General features: G+C 38.6%; 1 protein-coding gene across 4 annotated transcripts in view; it reads left to right on the top strand.

Annotated features, from left to right (window-relative positions):
• The first annotated feature begins 612 nt into the window (after positions 1-612).
• The window catches only part of ARNT (aryl hydrocarbon receptor nuclear translocator), a 61,887-nt gene continuing 43,607 nt past the window's right edge, over positions 613-18,892 (top strand). The window contains exon 1 of one of the 4 annotated variants that reach the window (XM_059080027.2): positions 613-813. In XM_059080027.2, coding sequence (XP_058936010.1) covers positions 789-813 — 25 coding nt within the window. In that variant the 5' untranslated portion in view covers positions 613-788. The remainder of the gene's footprint in view (positions 814-18,892) is intronic. The other 3 variants (XM_059080037.2, XM_059080046.2, XM_067035928.1) reach the window with 3 other exon arrangements.

Below are 18,892 nucleotides of genomic sequence, written 5' to 3'. Positions count from 1 at the left end.
GCTCAATGCTTCCTATTATTAGAAAATAAATCTGTTCAATCATCTTACCACATCTCTACTAAAAACCTGTCACTATGTCCCTATCGTTGATCAAAGGAAGTTATCCCACTCTTAATCAAAATATATTGCCTCCTGTTTTGGCTGTCGGTATCTCCCCAACCAGACATAAGCGCCCAGATCCTCTTACACTACCAGTTATATAGCAGGCATTCAAAACTTGCTGAACTTTTTCCCACCAGGGACAAAGGTCCTTAAAAGAGGAAAAAACTAAAAAGGATTACAAATCACTAAGTGAAGTTTAAGCAGTAGGGCACCTAAAGAAGATTTACAAAACAAATCATCTGCAGAGTGGCCAAACAGGCGAATCCACCACCCAGCGAAGCTTTTTAGTAAAATTATTTTTCACTGACGTCACTCGATCGCTGACCTCTAAGGTAGAAGAGGCGGAATTACAGAGACAGCTGGACTTCTTCCTCGTCCTCCCTCCTCCACTGTACTGGCTGGAGGCTCCGTGGCCAGCCCTGCTTCTGATTGATTTGCGATTCCATTGGTCAGTTTTTCCGAGGAGGCTGGCCTTGGGGCTGACCCCGCCCCTACGCCTCCGTCGTAGGGGCTGGAGACGGTGGGGCGGGGGGCGGTTGCTGCAGCCGCCATCTTGGATTCCGCGGTAGCGTTGGCGGCAGTACGGCGCCGCGTCTGGGGAGTGGCTCTCCCCTCCCCCTCCCCCCGGGTCCTTGGCGGTGGCTCCTCCCACTGTGGGGGGTGCGGCGGCGGTGGCATTTACAGCTATGGCGGCGACTACTGCTAACCCCGGTGAGGAGAAGGAGGACTGGGGTGCCTCTCAAGGAGGAGGGGCTGAAGGGGTTGGCAACTGGGTAGACCCAGCGCTGAGGGGCCGTAGTTGGGGCTGAGGGCGCTGGGACGCGCGGGGGTGGCTACGGGGCGGTGGGGGAGGGGAGTGACCTGGGGGAGGGGAGTGACCTGGGGGAGGGGCCCGCCCCTGGGGAACAGGGGAGACCCGAGGTGGAGGGAGGGAGCAGGCGGGTGGGAGTTGGGGATTCCTTGCCCCGAGTTCTGTTCGAGCAGCTGTCCGTGCGGGGCTGGCCCGCCTCCACTCTTGTGGCGGCTTTCTGGTGTGCGATGTGGTTCTCTTTCAGCCTTCTGCCCACTGTGGACCTGCTTGATGCCGAATAACTGTGGGCAGTGTGTCTCGTTTTACTTTAAAAGTAGTTGCCACGTTGCTATTTAGCTGAGGTGTTACTTCCAAACGTTTAGATTTTAAATTTTAAAAATCTTTGAATTCATACTCAGTTTCCATTAAAAAAAAAAGCTGTACCTCCTCCCTCCCTACCCGAGGGCTGTCCTTTGAAACTTGCGTTTATGTATTAAGAGGTGCCTCTAGTGTCTTTAGCTGCTGAAGGCAGAGGTTTGTGTAACGTTTGAGTTACAGGATAGATCTTGCCAACAGCAAGCATCCAGGACCCAGATTTAAATCTTGTTAGGTGGGTCAAGGCAGTTCCCATTCTTTAAGAAAAGTTCAGTTCATGTTATTTCTCAATGAACTCTTCTAAAGTGGGAGCTTGAACGTTAAAAATCTAGTCAGTCATGTCTAAAAGATGGAATGGGGTGTAGTGCAGCAGTAGGTCTAGACAGATCAGGTCTTCAAATTCCTAGTCCCAGTCCTCTTTCTAGTACATTACAGTTATTTCTCCTTAGGAAGTATTTCATTTAAGGGATCCTAGTTTACTTTGCTGACCTTGGCTATTTCCCAGAAATCCCTATCTTTGATAGCCTTAAAAAAGAAGCGAGAGGTGGGGGTGAATAACTTGAAAATATGGTAGTGGGAAGGATTCACTGCTGTTCTCTTGTTAAAACAAATTGGATTTTTTTCGTGTTTCTGAAAGGCAGTAATATTTTACAGTATTCAAGTTTTGCTATTACAATTGAATCACTGAAATTTACTGTCTTTCCTACCATGTTTCTGGGAACAGACCTATTTAAAGAAGTTAATTTGTCATATGTCAATATCGTATTTTTAAATCTTTTAAATTTTTTAAGAGGAAAAGGAGGTAAAGTTAATGGCTAAAATTGCATTGTAGGAAGTGCTGAGTGATGGAATAAAATCGGAAAGATGCTATTATTATGGCAGACCTGACCTTGAAGTAAAATAACCTGTTAACTAGGAAATAAATAAACAAGATTTTAAACTGATAACACATTGCAAAATACTTATATAACCCTAGTCAAGTTGCAAAGCATTTCTCTTATTAAGAGGTGGCCTGGGTAAACAAGTTTAGTGCATATGTCAGAAGCTTTTTTTCCCAGCAGTGTGGGTGGGGTTGCTTTATTTTGTTTTGTTTTTTAAACAACGGTAACCAGAATGACAATCTCTTGACCACATTTTCATTAGCTGATCAATATCAACTTAAATCTGTAAGCAGAAAATACATTCATTTGTGCAGAATCCTTGCTTATGATGAAACAGTTACTTTGTTTATTGCCCTTTGGCAGCCTGCTTCTGCAATTTTTAGGGTTCTTTTTTGATGTTGGATAATTCTCCCGTCTCTTCCAAGTTATTGATTCCAAGTTCAACACATGATAATTAAATTAGAAAGTGCATTTTCTCCCTTCAATTCTCGTTTTGCCCCTTTGTATCAAAAGGAAGAGATCATAGCTGCATTGTGGAGTTTTGGTAGCCTGTTCCATTTTGGGAAATGAGGACCATAAATGTAGGGACACAGGGTGGAAATGAACTGTGCTCAGTGAAAAGAAAGTAAATGGTTTTCAGTTCAGAATTCTTTGTTGCATGGTCAAACCTTTTCTCCTTAGAGTCATTTTAGGGACTAGGGACATCAGACTGATTTCTTAGAGTTTTTTCTACTTTGTCATTTTGCTAGTTAAGTTTCCCTATGGTTCTTGTTTGTTCTGTCCTCACATATGTCTGCAAATAATTTTGGTAATAATTATTTAACTCATCTAAGCTTCATTTAAGTTAATCCTTAGTGTTAATAACAATACTTGATGATGATTTTAGTTGTATTTAGAGTTTGATTTAGAGACTGTTGGTGTCCCAACAGGGTCTTGCAGGGGACCTGGTTCCTTTGCATTTTTCTCTATGTCTTAACATGGTGCTGGATCAAAAGAAGAGTAAGACATGGTTTATACTCCACAATCTAAGAGTTATGTTGAAGTAATAGTTCTAATGTGGTGGTGGCTTTTTTTCTGCGTAATTGATAATTCTTCATATTCTATTATTTTTCACTAATTCTACTTACCAGTGGCAAGTAGAAGTGAGTGGGTAGGTGGTCCATGAAGTCTTAGGCTATATCTTTCTTGTCTATGGAATACTAAAAATTTTGAGAAACATTTAAAAAATTGCATGTGTGATTTGTAATGCATCGGCTAAGGCACTGTTTGGGAACAGATTAGTTATTTGATTTATAATTCAGTATTCAAACCAGAGATGTGAATGAATTTTTAGTGCAGTTTTATCCTCCCTTGATTCTGGTGTTCTCTTTCCCAGGGACCTCTTTTTGTGGTATTAGGTACCATTTATTGTGGGTAGAGAATGGGTAGAAGGCAAAGGAAGGAACACTTGTTTGGGTTTGTAAGGCTGACACTTAGGAAAACTTTTTTTTTTCACATAAATTTTACCTCCATAAATGATAGTTTTTAAAGTATCAATTAGCAGAATTCTACCCATTACCTTAACCTTTTTCAAATACGGGAAAATAGGAATTTATGCAGTATAAAATTACGATGCCAAGATACTTTAAAAATTATATTCTATTGCAGAAACCTATTTCAAAAGTGTTTAAATATAGTTTACTAATTCAGCAATTGAAATACAATTAACATTTTTGAAAAAGAACCTTAATCCTTATACTTTTTATGCTGTTCGAATTGTGGCACCAAACTGAATCTTTTCTGTTTTTTTAGAAATTAAGAAGTAGATACTTCTGCATTCTTGGAACTCTAGTTTTCTTGTTGTTTTGAAATAGTGGTCTCTCACTTTAGTTTTTTGCATTCCAGCCCTACTCCTCTACTCAAACAATCCACTAACAGATGAGAATATGTTGTTTCATGGATGTTTTGTGAAAGTCTTTTGTGGTTGTCTGCTATGGATGACTTTCTTCTAGGGCAGTAACAATAGGGATTTCCACAGTACCAAGTGGTGGTTGATCTTCAAAAACTAAATTGCAACACTCAAGGAAACTAAACACTTTTTCCTTGATTTTACTTAAGTTGTGACATTTGGGACATATTTAATTTCAAAACTAGTAAAATTTGAATCCTTAATTGTAGAAACTGTCTTTGGAACCATCTCCCCCTGCCCTTCAGGCTATGTACAATATTTATTTTAAATGTTAATTCCCTGGCAGTATAGTCCTGTATAGAGGTGCAAGGGTGACATTTCTATCAGTGCTATCCAGTGTCTCTGTGGTTGTATAGCTGATCTTATTTAGATGTAACAGTAAAGTAATACATTTAAAGTTCTTGTGAAATGCAAGGCCTGAGCTCAGTGGAGTCTCTTTGGTCCCATCATCCACACCCAATAATAGGCCCTGCCTGTACAGCCATCTGTTTTTAAGAATGCTGCCTAATATGCCGTGATGATTTCAATAAGTAGACATCAACAAATGTTGGAGTTGGATTCAAGATAACTCCTATCATTTTACATGTAAGAAAACAAACCTAGAGAGAGGAACTGGCACATTTATTAAACATCTATTAAGTTCTTACTATATGCCAGGCTACACTTTCCTGTTTTGTTGCCTCTTCTGTATGTTAGAAACCATCTCTTAGTTTCCAAATAAATTCTCTAAATATGCATCTCTTTTCATCATTTCTTCGTTTTGTATTTGTCCCTTCACATTTTCTCTGTAGTTGAGTAGACAAACTACGTTTATGACTTTAACAACTTAATTAGAATTTAAGTTCCATGAGAGTAGAACCTTTACCTCCCTTGTTCACCACAGCACCCTGCTGCTCTCAGGGGTGCCTAGTATGTAGGACTACAGTTCAGTAAATGTTTGTTGAATAAATGAATGTTGTAAAACTTGACATTGGAGGTTCATATCTTTACACACTGTTAATATGAAAATACCTTTGAAAGGATAACACTAATTAAGCCATTAACATCATGCATTAATTTATAATAGCTAACAATAATTATATGCAAGATATTGTTCTAAATATATTACCTCACTTAATATTCATATATTTATCTCATTTAATCTTTTTCTTTAAAAAAATTATTTATTTTTAAAATTTTAGCTGCGTCTGGTCTTAGTTGTGGTGCACAGACTCCAGAGCACACGGGCTCAATAGTTGTGGCATGTGGACTCTCTAGTTGTGGTGCGGAGGCTCAGTATTTGCAGTGTACGGACTTAGTTGCCCTGCAGCATGTGGGATCTTAGGTCGAACCTGGGTCCCCTGCATTGGAAGGCAGATTCTTTTTTTTTTTTTTGCGATACGTGGGCCTCTCACTGTTGTGGCCTCTCCCATTGCAGAGCACAGGCTCCGGACGCACAGACTCAGTGGCCATGGCTCACGGGCCCAGCCGCTCTGCGGCATGTGGGATCTTCCCGGACGGGGGCACGAACCCGTGTCCCCTGCATCAGCAGACTGACTCTCAACCACTGCGCTACCAGGGAAGCCTGGAAGGCAGATTCTTAGTCGTTGGACCATCAGGGAAGTCCCCTCATTTAATCTTTACAAGACTCCTATGAGTTATATATTAATATTCTTGTTTTCAGATGAGGAAACTAAGGCACAGAGTGAATAATTAGTTTGTCTGAAGTCACATAGCTAGTAGGGGGTAGAGACAGTTTTTTGGGGGTGTGTGTAGAGACATTTTGATTTCTGGCAGTCCATCTACACAGTCAAATTTTTTTAATAGCAGTTTTTTTTCTTTTTTTAAATTAAAATATAGTTGATGTACAGTATTATATGTTTCAGGTGTACAGCATAGTGACTCAAAATTTTAAAGGTTATATTCCATTTATAGTTATTATTAAATATTGGCTGTATGCCCTTTGTTGTACTATAGATCCTTGTAGCTTATTTATTTTATATATAGTAGTTTGTAGCTCTTAATCACCTACCCTTATCTTGTCCCTCCCCTCTTCCCTCTCCCTACTAGTAATCACTAGTTTGCTTTCTAGATCTGTGAGTCTGTTTCTTGTTTGTTACATTCAGGAGTATGTTTTATTTTTTAGATTCCACATATAAGTGATATCATACACTGTTTGTCTTTCTCTGTTTGACTTATTTCACTTAACATAATACCCTCCAAGTCCACCCATGTTTTTGCAAATTTCATTCTTTTTTATGGCTGAGTAGTATTCCATTGTATGTATGTACTACATCTTCTTTATCCATTTGTCTGTTGATGGACACTTAGGTTTCTTCTATATCTTGGCAATTGTAAATAATGCTGCTATGAACATTGGAGTACAAGTATCTTTTCGAATTAGTGTTTTCTTTCTTTTTTTTTTTTTTTTTTTTTTTTTTGGATAAATTCCCCTGAGTGGGATTGCTAGGTCATATGGTAGTTTTATTTTTAGTCTTTTCTGGGAAACCTCCATACTGTTTTGCACAGTGGCTACGCCGTTTTACATTTCCACTAAGTGTCTGAGGGTTCCTGTTTTTCCACATCCTCACCAACATTTATTGTGGTCTTTACACAGTATTGTTAATTACTAAGTTATAAGACTTTCTCCATTGTGACTTAAAGTCACTTCCTACAGAAATGTGGCACAATGGATACTTTTTGAGGAGGAGGAGGGTGGGGTATTGTCTTTTTTAGTAGATGAAGAAGGTGAAATACTGCATCGGACAGCCGGGATGGCACAGTTGCTTGGATGGAGAAGTGAATGCAAGGTGCTGAAAAAGTTGCTGGAAGAGTGTTGCAGTTCCTAAAATCTTTTCTATAACTTCTTGTATTCTTTCTTCATAGTTGTTTTTCAGCTCTTTAAATAACTTTTACTGGAATCCTTAACTCTTACTGGAATCCTTCTCCTCGTTGTTCATACCCCATAATTGTCCCTTTTTGATGAACTTCTTCAATTTGGCTTCAGAGACACTGCATTGCTTGTTCTTTCTCACTGACTCTTCCTTCTTTGTTCCTTAGGCCTGCTCATTTTCTTTTTCTTGTTCATTATGCTTCTCCTTTTCTAGTCTCACTCCTGGGACTGGAACTCTTAATTGATTAATTAATTAGTAAGCCAATCAACTTCCTTCATTTCTATTTGCCCACCTACCTGCCTCAATTAAACATTTATTTGGTAACTACTATATCTCCTTCCCTTCATTTATCTTTTTTTTTTTTAAATTAAAATTATTTATTTATTTATTTATTTTTGGCTGTGTTGGGTCTTCGTTTCTGTGTGAGGGCTTTCTTTAGTTGTGGCGAGCGGGGGCCACTCTTCATCGCGGTGCGCGGGCCTCTCACTGTCCCGGCCTCTCTTGTTGTGGAGCACAGGCTCCAGACGCGCAGGCTCAGTAGTTGTGGCTCACGGGCTTAGTTGTTCCGTGGCATGTGGGCTCTTCCCAGACCAGGGCTCGAACCCGTGTCCCCTGCATTGGCAGGCAGATTCTCAACCACTTCGCCACCAGGGAAGCCCCCTCATTTATCTTTTATATATTGAAGACTCTAAAATTTCTTTCCTGTCTTCTCACATAAGCTTGTTATCCTGTATTTTCATCTGTTTAACAAAAACTCTATTTGAATAACTGTAACATGTTTTATATATATATATATATATATATATATATATATATATGGTCACCAGTATTCCCTTCAGATCTGCTGACCTTCCTAACTTTTCTGTATCTTTTGTGACTTGCAGTTTCTCTAGTTCCCCAGGCTAAGCAATTAGATGTGTTTGGATTCTTTTATGTATTTATCTGACTTGTTATCACATCTTGTTTTTTTTTTTGCATTAAAAAAAGCATATTTAAACATATAAGGATATTAAAACATATAAAACATTTTAACCATATAAAATATATACCCAAAATAGATGTATTTATTAATTTTTTAAAATTGATTTTTATTGGATTATAGTTGATTTACAATGCTGGGTTAGTTTCTGCTGTACAGCAAAGTGTATCAGTTATACATATATGTATATCTACTCTTTTTTAGATTCTTTTCCCTTGTAAGTCATTACAGAGTATTGAGTATAGTTCCCTGTGCTGTACAGTAGGTTCTTAATTAGTTATCTGTTTTATATATAGTAGTGTGTATATGTCAATCCCAATCTCCCAAATTATCCCTCTCCCCCTTTCCCCCTTGGTAACCATAAGTTTGTTTTCTACATCTGTGACTCTTAAAATAGATTTATTTAAGCATATATATGTTAAAAATTATTTAAATAAAAATTACCCATGCATATATTTAATGACTTAGTTTTACATGATTTGTTATAAAAACAGCAGTCCTCTACCCCCTTCTCTCAGCTCCTTCTCCCCAGTGACATCCATTTTTATTTCTTTTTTTTTTCTTTTTTTTTTTTTTTTTTTGCGGTAAGCGGGCCTCTCACTGCTGTGGCCTCTCCCGTTGGGGAGCACAGGCTCCGGACGCGCAGGCTCAGCGGCCATGGCTCATGGGCCCAGCTGCTCCGTGGCATGTGGGATCTTCCCGGACCGGGGCAGACACCCGTGTCCCCTGCATCAGTAGACGGATTCTTAACCACTGCGCCACCAGGGAAGCCCCATTTTTATTTCTTTTAACCAAACTTTTAACTTTTGATGAAATAAAATATCCCAGAAGTAAAAGGCAAGAGTTTTCAAATTGAAGGAGCCAGAACAATGAATGAAAAGCTCACCCACTCAAGGCACATTATTATGAAATTTCAGCATCAGATACAAAGAGTATCCTATAAGCTCCAGAGAGAAGAAAATTGGTCAGTTAAAAATAAGAAGGGGGGGCTCCCTGGTGGTGCAGTGGTTGATAGTCCGCCTGCTGATGCAGGGGACACGGGTTCGTGCCCCAGTCTGGGAAGATCCCACATGCCGCAGAGTGGCTAGGCCCGTGAGCCATGGCTGCTGAGCCTGCGCGTCTGCAGCCTGTGCTCCGCAACGAGAGAGGCCACGACAGTGAGAGGCCCACATACGGCAAAAAAAAAAAAAAAGAAGGGGGCTTCCCTGGTGGCACAGTGATTGAGAATCTGCCTGCTATTGCAGGGGACACGGGTTCGAGCCCTGGTCTGGGAGGATCCCACGTGCCGTGGAGCAGCTAGGCCCATGAGCCACAATTGCTGAGCCTGTGTGTCTGGAGCCTGTGCTCCGCAACAAGAGAGGCCGCGATAGTGAGAGGCCCGCGCACCGCGATGAAGAGTGGCCCCCGCTTGCCACAACTAGAGAATGCCCTCGCACAGAAATGAAGACCCAACACAGCAAAAATAAATAAATTAATAAACTCCTACTCCCAACATTTAAAAAATAATAATAAGAAGAAATCAGATTACTTTTGCTTCTCAGTAGTCACACTGGAAGATAGATGACAATGGAGCAGTGCCTTCAAAATTCTGAGGGAAAGTAATCTCCAACTTAGAATTCCATACCTAGGCAAACTATCAGTTAGTGAAGTGGAAGAAAGATATTTTAACATACCCAAGGTCTCCCTTATACTCTTTCTCAGGAACTTACTAGAGGATGAGCTTTACCAATGTGAGAGTAAACCAAGAAAGAGGAAACGTGGAATACAGGAAAGAAGCAGTACAACAGGATACGTCCATTTTGCATACATTGCTGTTAGTTTCCCTGTTTTCAGTATTGTAACCTCACTTTCAAATTTGCCTGGTGTTCCCCAGTCCAGAGGACCTCTGGTTTACACTCTCCAGAGAATAAATCAGTTTTTTGACTGGGTGGTGGAGGGCATTTTCCCTGCTGGAAGGGACAGGGAGAGGATCTGGGAATCCACCTGCTGCTTAAACAGGTATCAAACGAATCCTTTTTATTTTAGCTTTCATTTGCCCTGCCTTCTACATCCCCTGCCTCATTTTTGATTAATCTAGTTTCCCTGCTTCTATTCAAATTTTAAATCTGTCAAATTAATCTTTTCATTTACATTTTCTTCTTGTCACTCTGACTTAATATATTTTGTCTTTCAGTTGCTTATTAAATCAGATTTAAGATTTCATCTTGGCATTCAAGGCCTTCTTACAGTTGGGTAGCATTTGGCATCTTATATTTTCTCCTGAATACAGACTCTATGCTCTTTATAGGCTTGTTTCCCTACATCTCCTCACAGCTGTGTTCATACCTCCCTTTATGATTTGCTCATGTTCTTTTGTCTATGTGGAATGCCTTTTTCCTCTTCATTAGTTTTTCTTAGGTCCAGCTTGACCTACTTTTCTGAAACTTCCTGGCTGGCTATCTGGCTGGCTGGTAGCTTTATTTCCTTTAGTTTTTCCTTCCTGTTGAGTACCTTCTCTGTGCTAGGGACTGTGTCAAACCTTAAGTTAAACCATCTCAATTATCTTTTTTTTCCTCTAAATTTCTCTAACCTTTAGATCCCATAAAAACCTATTATTGAAAGTATGGAATTTATTTTTTATGGGAAAATTTTGTTTTTTCTTAGGAAAGTTACATATATTAGCTATTTAAAATTTAACTAGAAAAAGTTAATAGTAATAACATATAAAGTAAACTCAGTTTTACTAATGATAGAGAAATCGACATCAAACCAACAATGATAATCATTTTATATCTGGAAAATTAGTAAAAATTTGAAGATTGCTAAGGTCCAGTACTGTTGGAGGTATGGATAATTTGATACCATTGGTGAGGTTCTTAATTGTATGACCTTGGAGGGTAATGGGCAGTTTTAAATATGCTCCTTTAGATCCAGCGAGTCATTTTTAGAAATTTTTTAGTTGTAGGTAATACTGGCATCTTTGCTTAAAGATATACAAGGATATTCATTGAAACATTATTTATGATAATGATAGTTTGAATGTCATAAATGTGTACGTTTGTACTATGAAATATTGTATAACTTAAAAAGAATGAGCTAACAGTAATTATTGACATGATATACCTTCCAAGATACATTGTTAATTGGAAAAAAAAGTTTCAGAATAAATATAATATGGTCCCTCTCCTTTGTTATGTAAAAATTGCTAAAACCCTGTAATATATGGTATATAGAAAAAGGTCTGCAAGGATTCATATCAAAATGTTAACAGCAGTTTCCCATGGGGAAAGTTGGGGTATATGTGTGGAGGATTTTACTTTTGACTGTTTGCTTCTGTATTGTTTGAGTATTTTTAGAGATGTCTACATCTGATTTTCTGTATATCCATATTTTAATATATTACTTTTGTAATGTAAAAATTAGTAATGGCAAAACCGGTTAACAAATTGGTGTTCGATATATTTTTACAAAGCTACTATTTAAGGCGTACTTTACAATGTGTCAGGCACTATTCACATTCAGTATCTAATTTAATCTTCCCCAAAGGTAGGTACTGTTATTAGCTACATTTTACAGATAAACCCTGAGAGATTAAATAATTTGCCCAAAGTCATATGTAGTAAGTGGTAACCCTAGGATTGGAATCTAGATTTATCTCACTTTAGAGTTTGAGCTGCGTTCTCTCAGATTTTCAACGCATGCCACACACATAGACACATGCACCTAAATTTTCTTTTTAAAAAATTGAGATCACTCATTTTCTGACCGTAAAAGTAATATATGTTTAATGTAAAGGAGAAAACGAAATAGATATGTAGAAAATCAAATATAGGAGTCTCTAAATGCCATCCCATAGATAACCACTGTTAATAGTTTATTGTGTAACATTTGCTCACTCCATTCTAGCCATGATGTCATCCATACCATTTCTAGAACTTAGGCATGCTCTCACCTCTGGGTCTTTGCACTCTGCCTGGAATGCATTTTTCCCAGATACCTGCATGGTTTGTTCCTTTACCTCCTTCTGACCTTTCCCTAAATGTTAACCTTTTCAGTGAGGTCTTCCCTCAGTATCTAAAATTGCTTGAACCTTTATGTATTTCTGAGTTGACTCCCCTAGTTTATTTTTCTCCACATTTATCACTATATAACATATTGTTAGATCAAACCAAATGAAATGACTATCCATTTTTTACTTACAAAATGTCAGTTTCATATTATCAACCCATTTTGTGTTTTATTCATTTCTCAATTTATCTTTGTCTTCCACTAACATGTAAAATAAGTTAGGATTTTTGTCTCTTTTATTTATTGTTCTATCTCTAGGGCCTGCAACAATGCCTGGCATATAATAGGCATGCACTAAATAGAAATGAATTCTTCCAGGCTTTTGTTAAGCATATAAACTTTATAAAGGATTATATTATATATAATTTTCTGTAGCTTATTTTTCCATAATCATATATGGTGAATAACTTTCCATTTCAGTGATACAGGTCCACCTCAAAAATTTTTTTATATATTGCAATTTTTTTATTGTGGCAAAATACACATAAAATTTGCCTTTTTAACTGAAAATTTATTTATTAACAATTTAAAAACAATTTTTATTTTATTTATTTATTTTTGGCTGTGTTGGGTCTTCTTTGCTGCACATGGGCTTTCTGTAGTTGAGGCAAGCAGGGGCCACTCTTTGTTGTGGTGCACGGGCCATCCATCACAGTGGCCTCTCCTGTTGTGGAGCCCAGGCTCTAGGCACATGGGCTCAGTAGTTGTGGCGCACGGGCTTAGCTGCTCTGCAGCATGTGGGATCCTCCCAGACCAGGGAACGAACCCATGTCTCCTGCATTGTCAGGCAGACTCCTATCCACTGCGCCACCAGGGAAGCCCCTAAAATTTATTTTTAATTGAAGTATAGCTGAATTACAATGTTGTGTTAATTACTGATGTACAGCAAAATGACTGTTATACCTATATATGTACATTCTTTTTCATATTCTTTTTAACTATTTTTAAGTGTACAGGTCAGTGGCATTAGTATAGTCACATTGTTATGCAGCCGTCACCACAATCCACCTCCAGAACTTTTTTATCTTGCAAAATTAAAACTCTGTACCTATTAAACAATTACTTCCTGTTCCCCAGTCCCTCCAGCCCACCCCACCATTCTACACTCTATGAATCTGACTATTCTAGGTACCTTATATAAGTGGAATCCTGTAGTATTTGTCTTTTTGTGACTGGATTCTTTCACTTAGCATAATATTTTCAAGTTTCATCCATGTTGTAGCATTTTGCAGAATTTCCTTCTTTTTAAAGGCTGAATAGTATTCCATTGGATGTATATGCTACATATTTAAAAATCCATTCATCTTGATCAACACTCGGTTGCTTCTTCCTCTTGGCTATTGTGACTAATGCTGCTTTGAACATGGGTGTTGTACAAGTGTCTCTTCAAGACCCTGCTTTCAAATTTCAGTTCTTTTTAGTATATGCCCAGAAGTGGAATTGCTGGATTATATATTCATTCTAGTTTTAAGTTTTTGAGGAATTTCCATACTGTTCTCAATAGTGGCTGCAGCTTTTACATTCCTACCAAAAGTGTACAAGAGTTTCAATTCCCTCACATCCTTGTTAACACATATTATTTTTTTTTCTTTTTCATGGTGGCCATCCTAATAGGTGTGAGGTGATATCTCAGTGTAGTTTTGATTTGCATTTCTCTAATGATTAGTGATGTTAGGCATCTTTTCATGTCCTTATTGGCCATTTGTATATTTTCTTTGGAGAAACAAGTTCAAGTCCTTTGTCCATTTTTTAATTAAGTTGTCTTTTTTTGCTGTTGTTTAGTTATAGGAGTTCTTTATGTATTCTGGATTTTAATCTCATCACATATATGGTTCACAACTGTTTTCTCCCATTCTGTGGGTTGCCTTTTTACTCTGTTGATACAGTGTTCTTTGATGCACAAAATTTCTAATTTCGATGAAGTCCAATTTATCTATTTTTTACTTTTGTTGCTTGTGCTTTTGATATATCCAAGAAATTGCCACATCCAGTGTCATGAAGCTTTTTCCCTGTTTTCTTCTATGAGTTGCATAGTTTTCACTCTTACATTTAGGTCTTTCATCCACTTTGAGTTAATTTTTGTATATGAGGTAATGTAAGGAAGGATACAACTTAATTTTTTTTTTTTTTTTAATGGTACGCGGGCCTTTCACTGTTGTGGCCTCTCCCGTTGCGGAGCACAGGCTCCGGACGCGCAGGCTCAGCGGCCATGGCTCGCGGGCCCAGCCGCTCCGCGGTATGTGGGATCTTCCCGGACCAGGGCATGAACCCGTGTCTCCTGCATCGGCAGGCGAATTCTCAACCACTGCGCCACCACGGAAGCCCCAACTTCATTTTTTTTAACATGCGGGTATCCAGTTTTCCCAGCACCATTTGTTGAAAAGATTATCCTTTCCCCATTGAACGGTTGTGACACCCTTGTTGAAAATCGTTTGACCGTATATGTGAGGGTTTATTTCTGGACTCTGTAGTCTATTCTGTTGGTCTGTGTGTCTGTCTTTATGCCAGTGTCACACTATTTTGATTACCGTAGCTTTGTGATGCATCAACATTTTAATGGTTAGTATTTGAGTACTCTCTTTATCCAGTATTAAAGGCAGTTATAATGCTTGGGCATGTAACAGAAGACATGCATAAAAGAGGTTTTGTATTTTGAGTTTAGATGCAGTTTATTATAAATATAATTTGGAGGTAGGTTTTAGGAATAATAAGTAAAATATTAAAAAACACATCCAAGACTTCCCTTGGTGGCACAGTGGTTGGGAGTCTGCCTGCTGGTGCAGGGGACATGGGTTCGATCCCTGGCCTGGGAGGATCCCACATACTGCAAAGCAGCTGGACCTGGGTGCCACGACCGCTGAGCCTGTGCTCTAGAGCCCGAGAGCCACAACTACTGAGCCCTTGCACCTAGAGCCGGTGCTCCGCAGTGGGAGAGGCCATAGCAATGAGAGGCCTGTGCACCACAGCGAAGAGTGGTCCACGCTCCCCACAACTGGAGAGGGCCCGTGTGTAGCAGCAAAGACACAATGCAGCCAAAAATAAAAATGAGTAAATAAATAGGTTTATGAAAAAAAACACATCCAGAGTGGTTCATATTTTATACAAGGTAGGAATATGATGAATTATTACTAACATTTCTTTTTGAACATTTTATTATCTATTCCACTTTGAATGCTTCGTCATTTCTGTTTTCCTCATTCATGTTTTCAATGACTCAGTTTTATATTATTTCTCCTATTTCAGGAAAGGAAGTCACATTTAGAAGTAGCTTTTTAAAAATTTATTTATTTATTTATTTGGCTGTGCTGGGTCTTAGTTGCAGCACGCGGGATCTTCATTGCTGCGTGCAGGATCTTTTTTTCAGCATGCGGGATCTTTAGGTGCAGCATGGGGGATCTAGTTCCCTGACCAGGGATCAAACCTGGTCCCCCTGCGTTAGGGGTGCGTAGTCTTAACCACTGGACCATGAGGGAAGTCCCGAGAAATAGCTTTTCTATAAATTTGGGAGACTATGTTGACTGACTAAAATATTTACTATTTTTCTGTAATTTCTGTCAAGTTATGATTTTAATAGAAGGTGCTTGAGTTCAGTGCACTAATAATACTTAGTGTGCTACACTTAACATCACACTAAGTTCCTCTTCCATTTATTTATTTATTTATTTTTATTATTTTTTTTTTTTTTTGCGGTACGCGGGCCTCTCACTGCTGTGGCCTCTCCCTTTGCGGAGCACAGGCTCCGGACGCGCAGGCTCAGCGGCCATGGCTCACACGCCCAGCCATTCCACGGCATGTGGGATCTTCGCGGACCGGGGCATGAACCCGCGTCCCCTGCATCGGCAGGCGGACTCTCAACCACTGCGCCACCAGGGAAGCCCCTCCTCTTCCATTTAAAAGGAGCTAATCTTAGTAAGTTAAATCCAGAGTATGTTAAAAGAATCATACATCATTATTATATTAGGTCCTCAGGCCTGTAGTGACAAATTACCGCAAACTAGAGGGCTAAAACAACAGAAATTTATTCTCTTGCAGCTCTGGAGACTCAACGTCCAAAATGAAGATATTGGCTGGTTAGATTCCCTCTTTTCTAGCTTGTAGATACATCACTCCAGTCTCTGTATCCAAATGTCTGTCTCATTACTTTTATAAAAACAGCAGTCATTGGATTTAGAGCCCATCCTAGTTCAATATGCTCTCCCTCTTCATATCTTCAGAGACCCTATTTCCAAGTAAGGTCACATTCTGAGTCTCTGTGGACATGCATTTTTACACTCTTCATTCCACTACAATTTATTGAGCAAGATTTATTCCAGGAACTCAAGGATCGGTCACCCTGAGAAAACCTATATACTTTGTGTCGTTAACAAACTAAAGGGGGAAAAATGATTGTATCAATAAATGCTTTATAAAAATATTTGTTTCTGATTTTTAAAAATCCATTCCTGATTTAAAAAAAAAAAAGACTATTAAATCAGAATATGGGAATTCCTGGGCGGTCCAGTGGTTAAGACTTGGTGCTTTGCTGTCACTGCTGTGGGCCTGGATTCAATCCCAGGTCAGGGAACTAAGATCCCACAAGCTACATGGCATGGCCAAAAAAAAAAAAAGAATAAATAAAGAGATTCTTAACCTTTTGTATCACGTGGACCCCTATGACTGGTGACATCTGTTGAACCCTTCTTCAACCTCATTGGGTCATTGTGGGAATAAATGAGAGGCACAGAAGTTGCGCAGCACAGTGCCTGGCACACAGTGAGGTCTTAGAAAAAAATTAGTTATTATTATCACTGATTATCCATGCACTCACTGTAAAGCCAAGGAGTAACACTTTTGCTTCGAGGCTTCAAAAGTTCTTATCACACTTTTTGTGTTGCATCCACTCGTAAATAAAAACCTCCTCTGGTCTGGGCCAAGTTGGAGACGCTGGTGAGGGGCAGAAAGACTTGCACATGGGAGGATACTCTGGTGAGCTGGTGGGGCAGGTCCCTAGTCCCCCAGATCACCCTGGCGTGCAGCTTGCTCTCCCTGTTGAACCCATAGAATGTTGTTCAGAGTGTAAATAACACTACATAGTATTTTGAAAAATCAATTCTATTAAAAATATTGTTATCAAAATATAAAAAATTACAAATCTGTAATACAAAAATTAATGTTTCTTCTTCATTAACACAATAAATAAGATGTAGTGACAAGTCTAATAATTGCCATATTCTCAAAGTAGTATTGAATGTAACAGTAATTCTAGATATCCATAGTAACTGTCATGTGATATCTGATTTTATTGATGACAAAATCACAGATACTGCTAAAACTACTGTGTTTTACTGTACTTTCATGATTGAGGAAATGCTAAATTTCAGCTAGAGATTAATGAAAGTAAAGAAGGAAAATTGTTTTTCATCCAAGTTTACCAGTGGATTTTATCCATTGACCCATAGATTAAGAACACTTGCAATAATGCAGTAAGAGAAGGAAACTAAATACTAGTGTAAATATTGAGTAAAGAAAGGTAAAATAATCATTCCTTGAAGATAATGTGATTGTATATTAAGAAAGTCCAATAGGGACTTCCCTGGTGGCACAGTGGTTAAGAATCCACCTGCCAGTGCAGGGGACACGGGTTTGAGCCTTGGTCTGGGAAGATCCCACATGCCGCGGAGCAACTAAACCTGTGCACCACAACTGCTGAGCCTGTGCTCTAGAGCTGCGAGCCACAACCACTGAGCCCATGTGCCACAACTACTGAAGCCCGCACGCCTAGAGCCTGTGCTCTGCAACAAGAGAAGCCACCGCAATGAGAAGCCCACACACCACAATGAAGAGTAGCTCCTGCTCGACACAACTAGAGAAAGCCCGTGTGCAACAAAGACCCAACGCAGCCAAAAAATAAATAAATAACTTAATTTAAAAGTCTAATAAACTAAATGCTTTGAGATAAAGGTAATTTAGTAAAGTTATTTGAGTACAATATAAACACACTGAAGTCAATTGCTTTCTCTTATTCTAGCAATAACCAGTTAGAAGTTGAAATGGAAAAGATTTCATTCACAATAGTATTAAGAGCTATAAAATACCTAAAAATAACATAACAAGAAAGATGTAAGACTTACATGAAGAAAACTGTAAAATTTTATTAAAGGACATTAGGAAAAGTCTGAATAATATTCCTGGATGATGAAATGCAATATCATGCTACTCATCCCTCAAAATTATTATATAAATTTAATGTAATTGAATTAACCTCAAGCGTTTTTTTGTTGTTAGAACTTTATATAGATTTTATATTCAAAAGGAGGATGAAGTATATGACATTAAAAGGCTTTTAAAACTTTTAAATTAAACTTTTTCTTTTGAGATGATTTTATATTCATATTCAATTATGAGAAATAATACAGAGATCCCCTACCCTTAGCCCAGTTTCCCCCAGTGGTTGTACCTTGCAAGACTATAGTGTAATATCATGACCAGGATATTGACATTGGTACAGTCAAGATACAGAATATTTCTGTCATCGTAAGGGTCCCTTGTGGTGCCCTTTTAAAGCAACACCCACTTTCCCCATACTTACACCCTCTCCTTAATCCCCAGCAGCTACTAACCTGTTGTCTATTTCTATAATTTTGTTATTTCAAGAATGTTCTATAAATGGAATTGTACAGTGTGTAGCCTTTTGCAGTCGGCTTTTTTCATTCACCGTGATACTCTGGAGATTCATCCAGGTTGTTGTGTGTATCAGTAGTTCACTTCTTTTTGTTGCTGAGTAGGGGTATATATATCAGTTTAACCATTTACTTGTTGAAGGACATCTGGATTTTTTCTCCAGTTTTTGGCTATTACAGATAAAAGAGCTCTAAATATTTGTGTACAGGTTTTTGTATAAATGTAAGTCTTCATTTT

The sequence above is a fragment of the Kogia breviceps genome, chromosome 1 (assembly GCF_026419965.1).
Source record: "Kogia breviceps isolate mKogBre1 chromosome 1, mKogBre1 haplotype 1, whole genome shotgun sequence".
Lineage (NCBI taxonomy): Eukaryota > Metazoa > Chordata > Mammalia > Artiodactyla > Physeteridae > Kogia > Kogia breviceps.
This window is presented reverse-complemented; position numbering and strand designations above follow the sequence as displayed.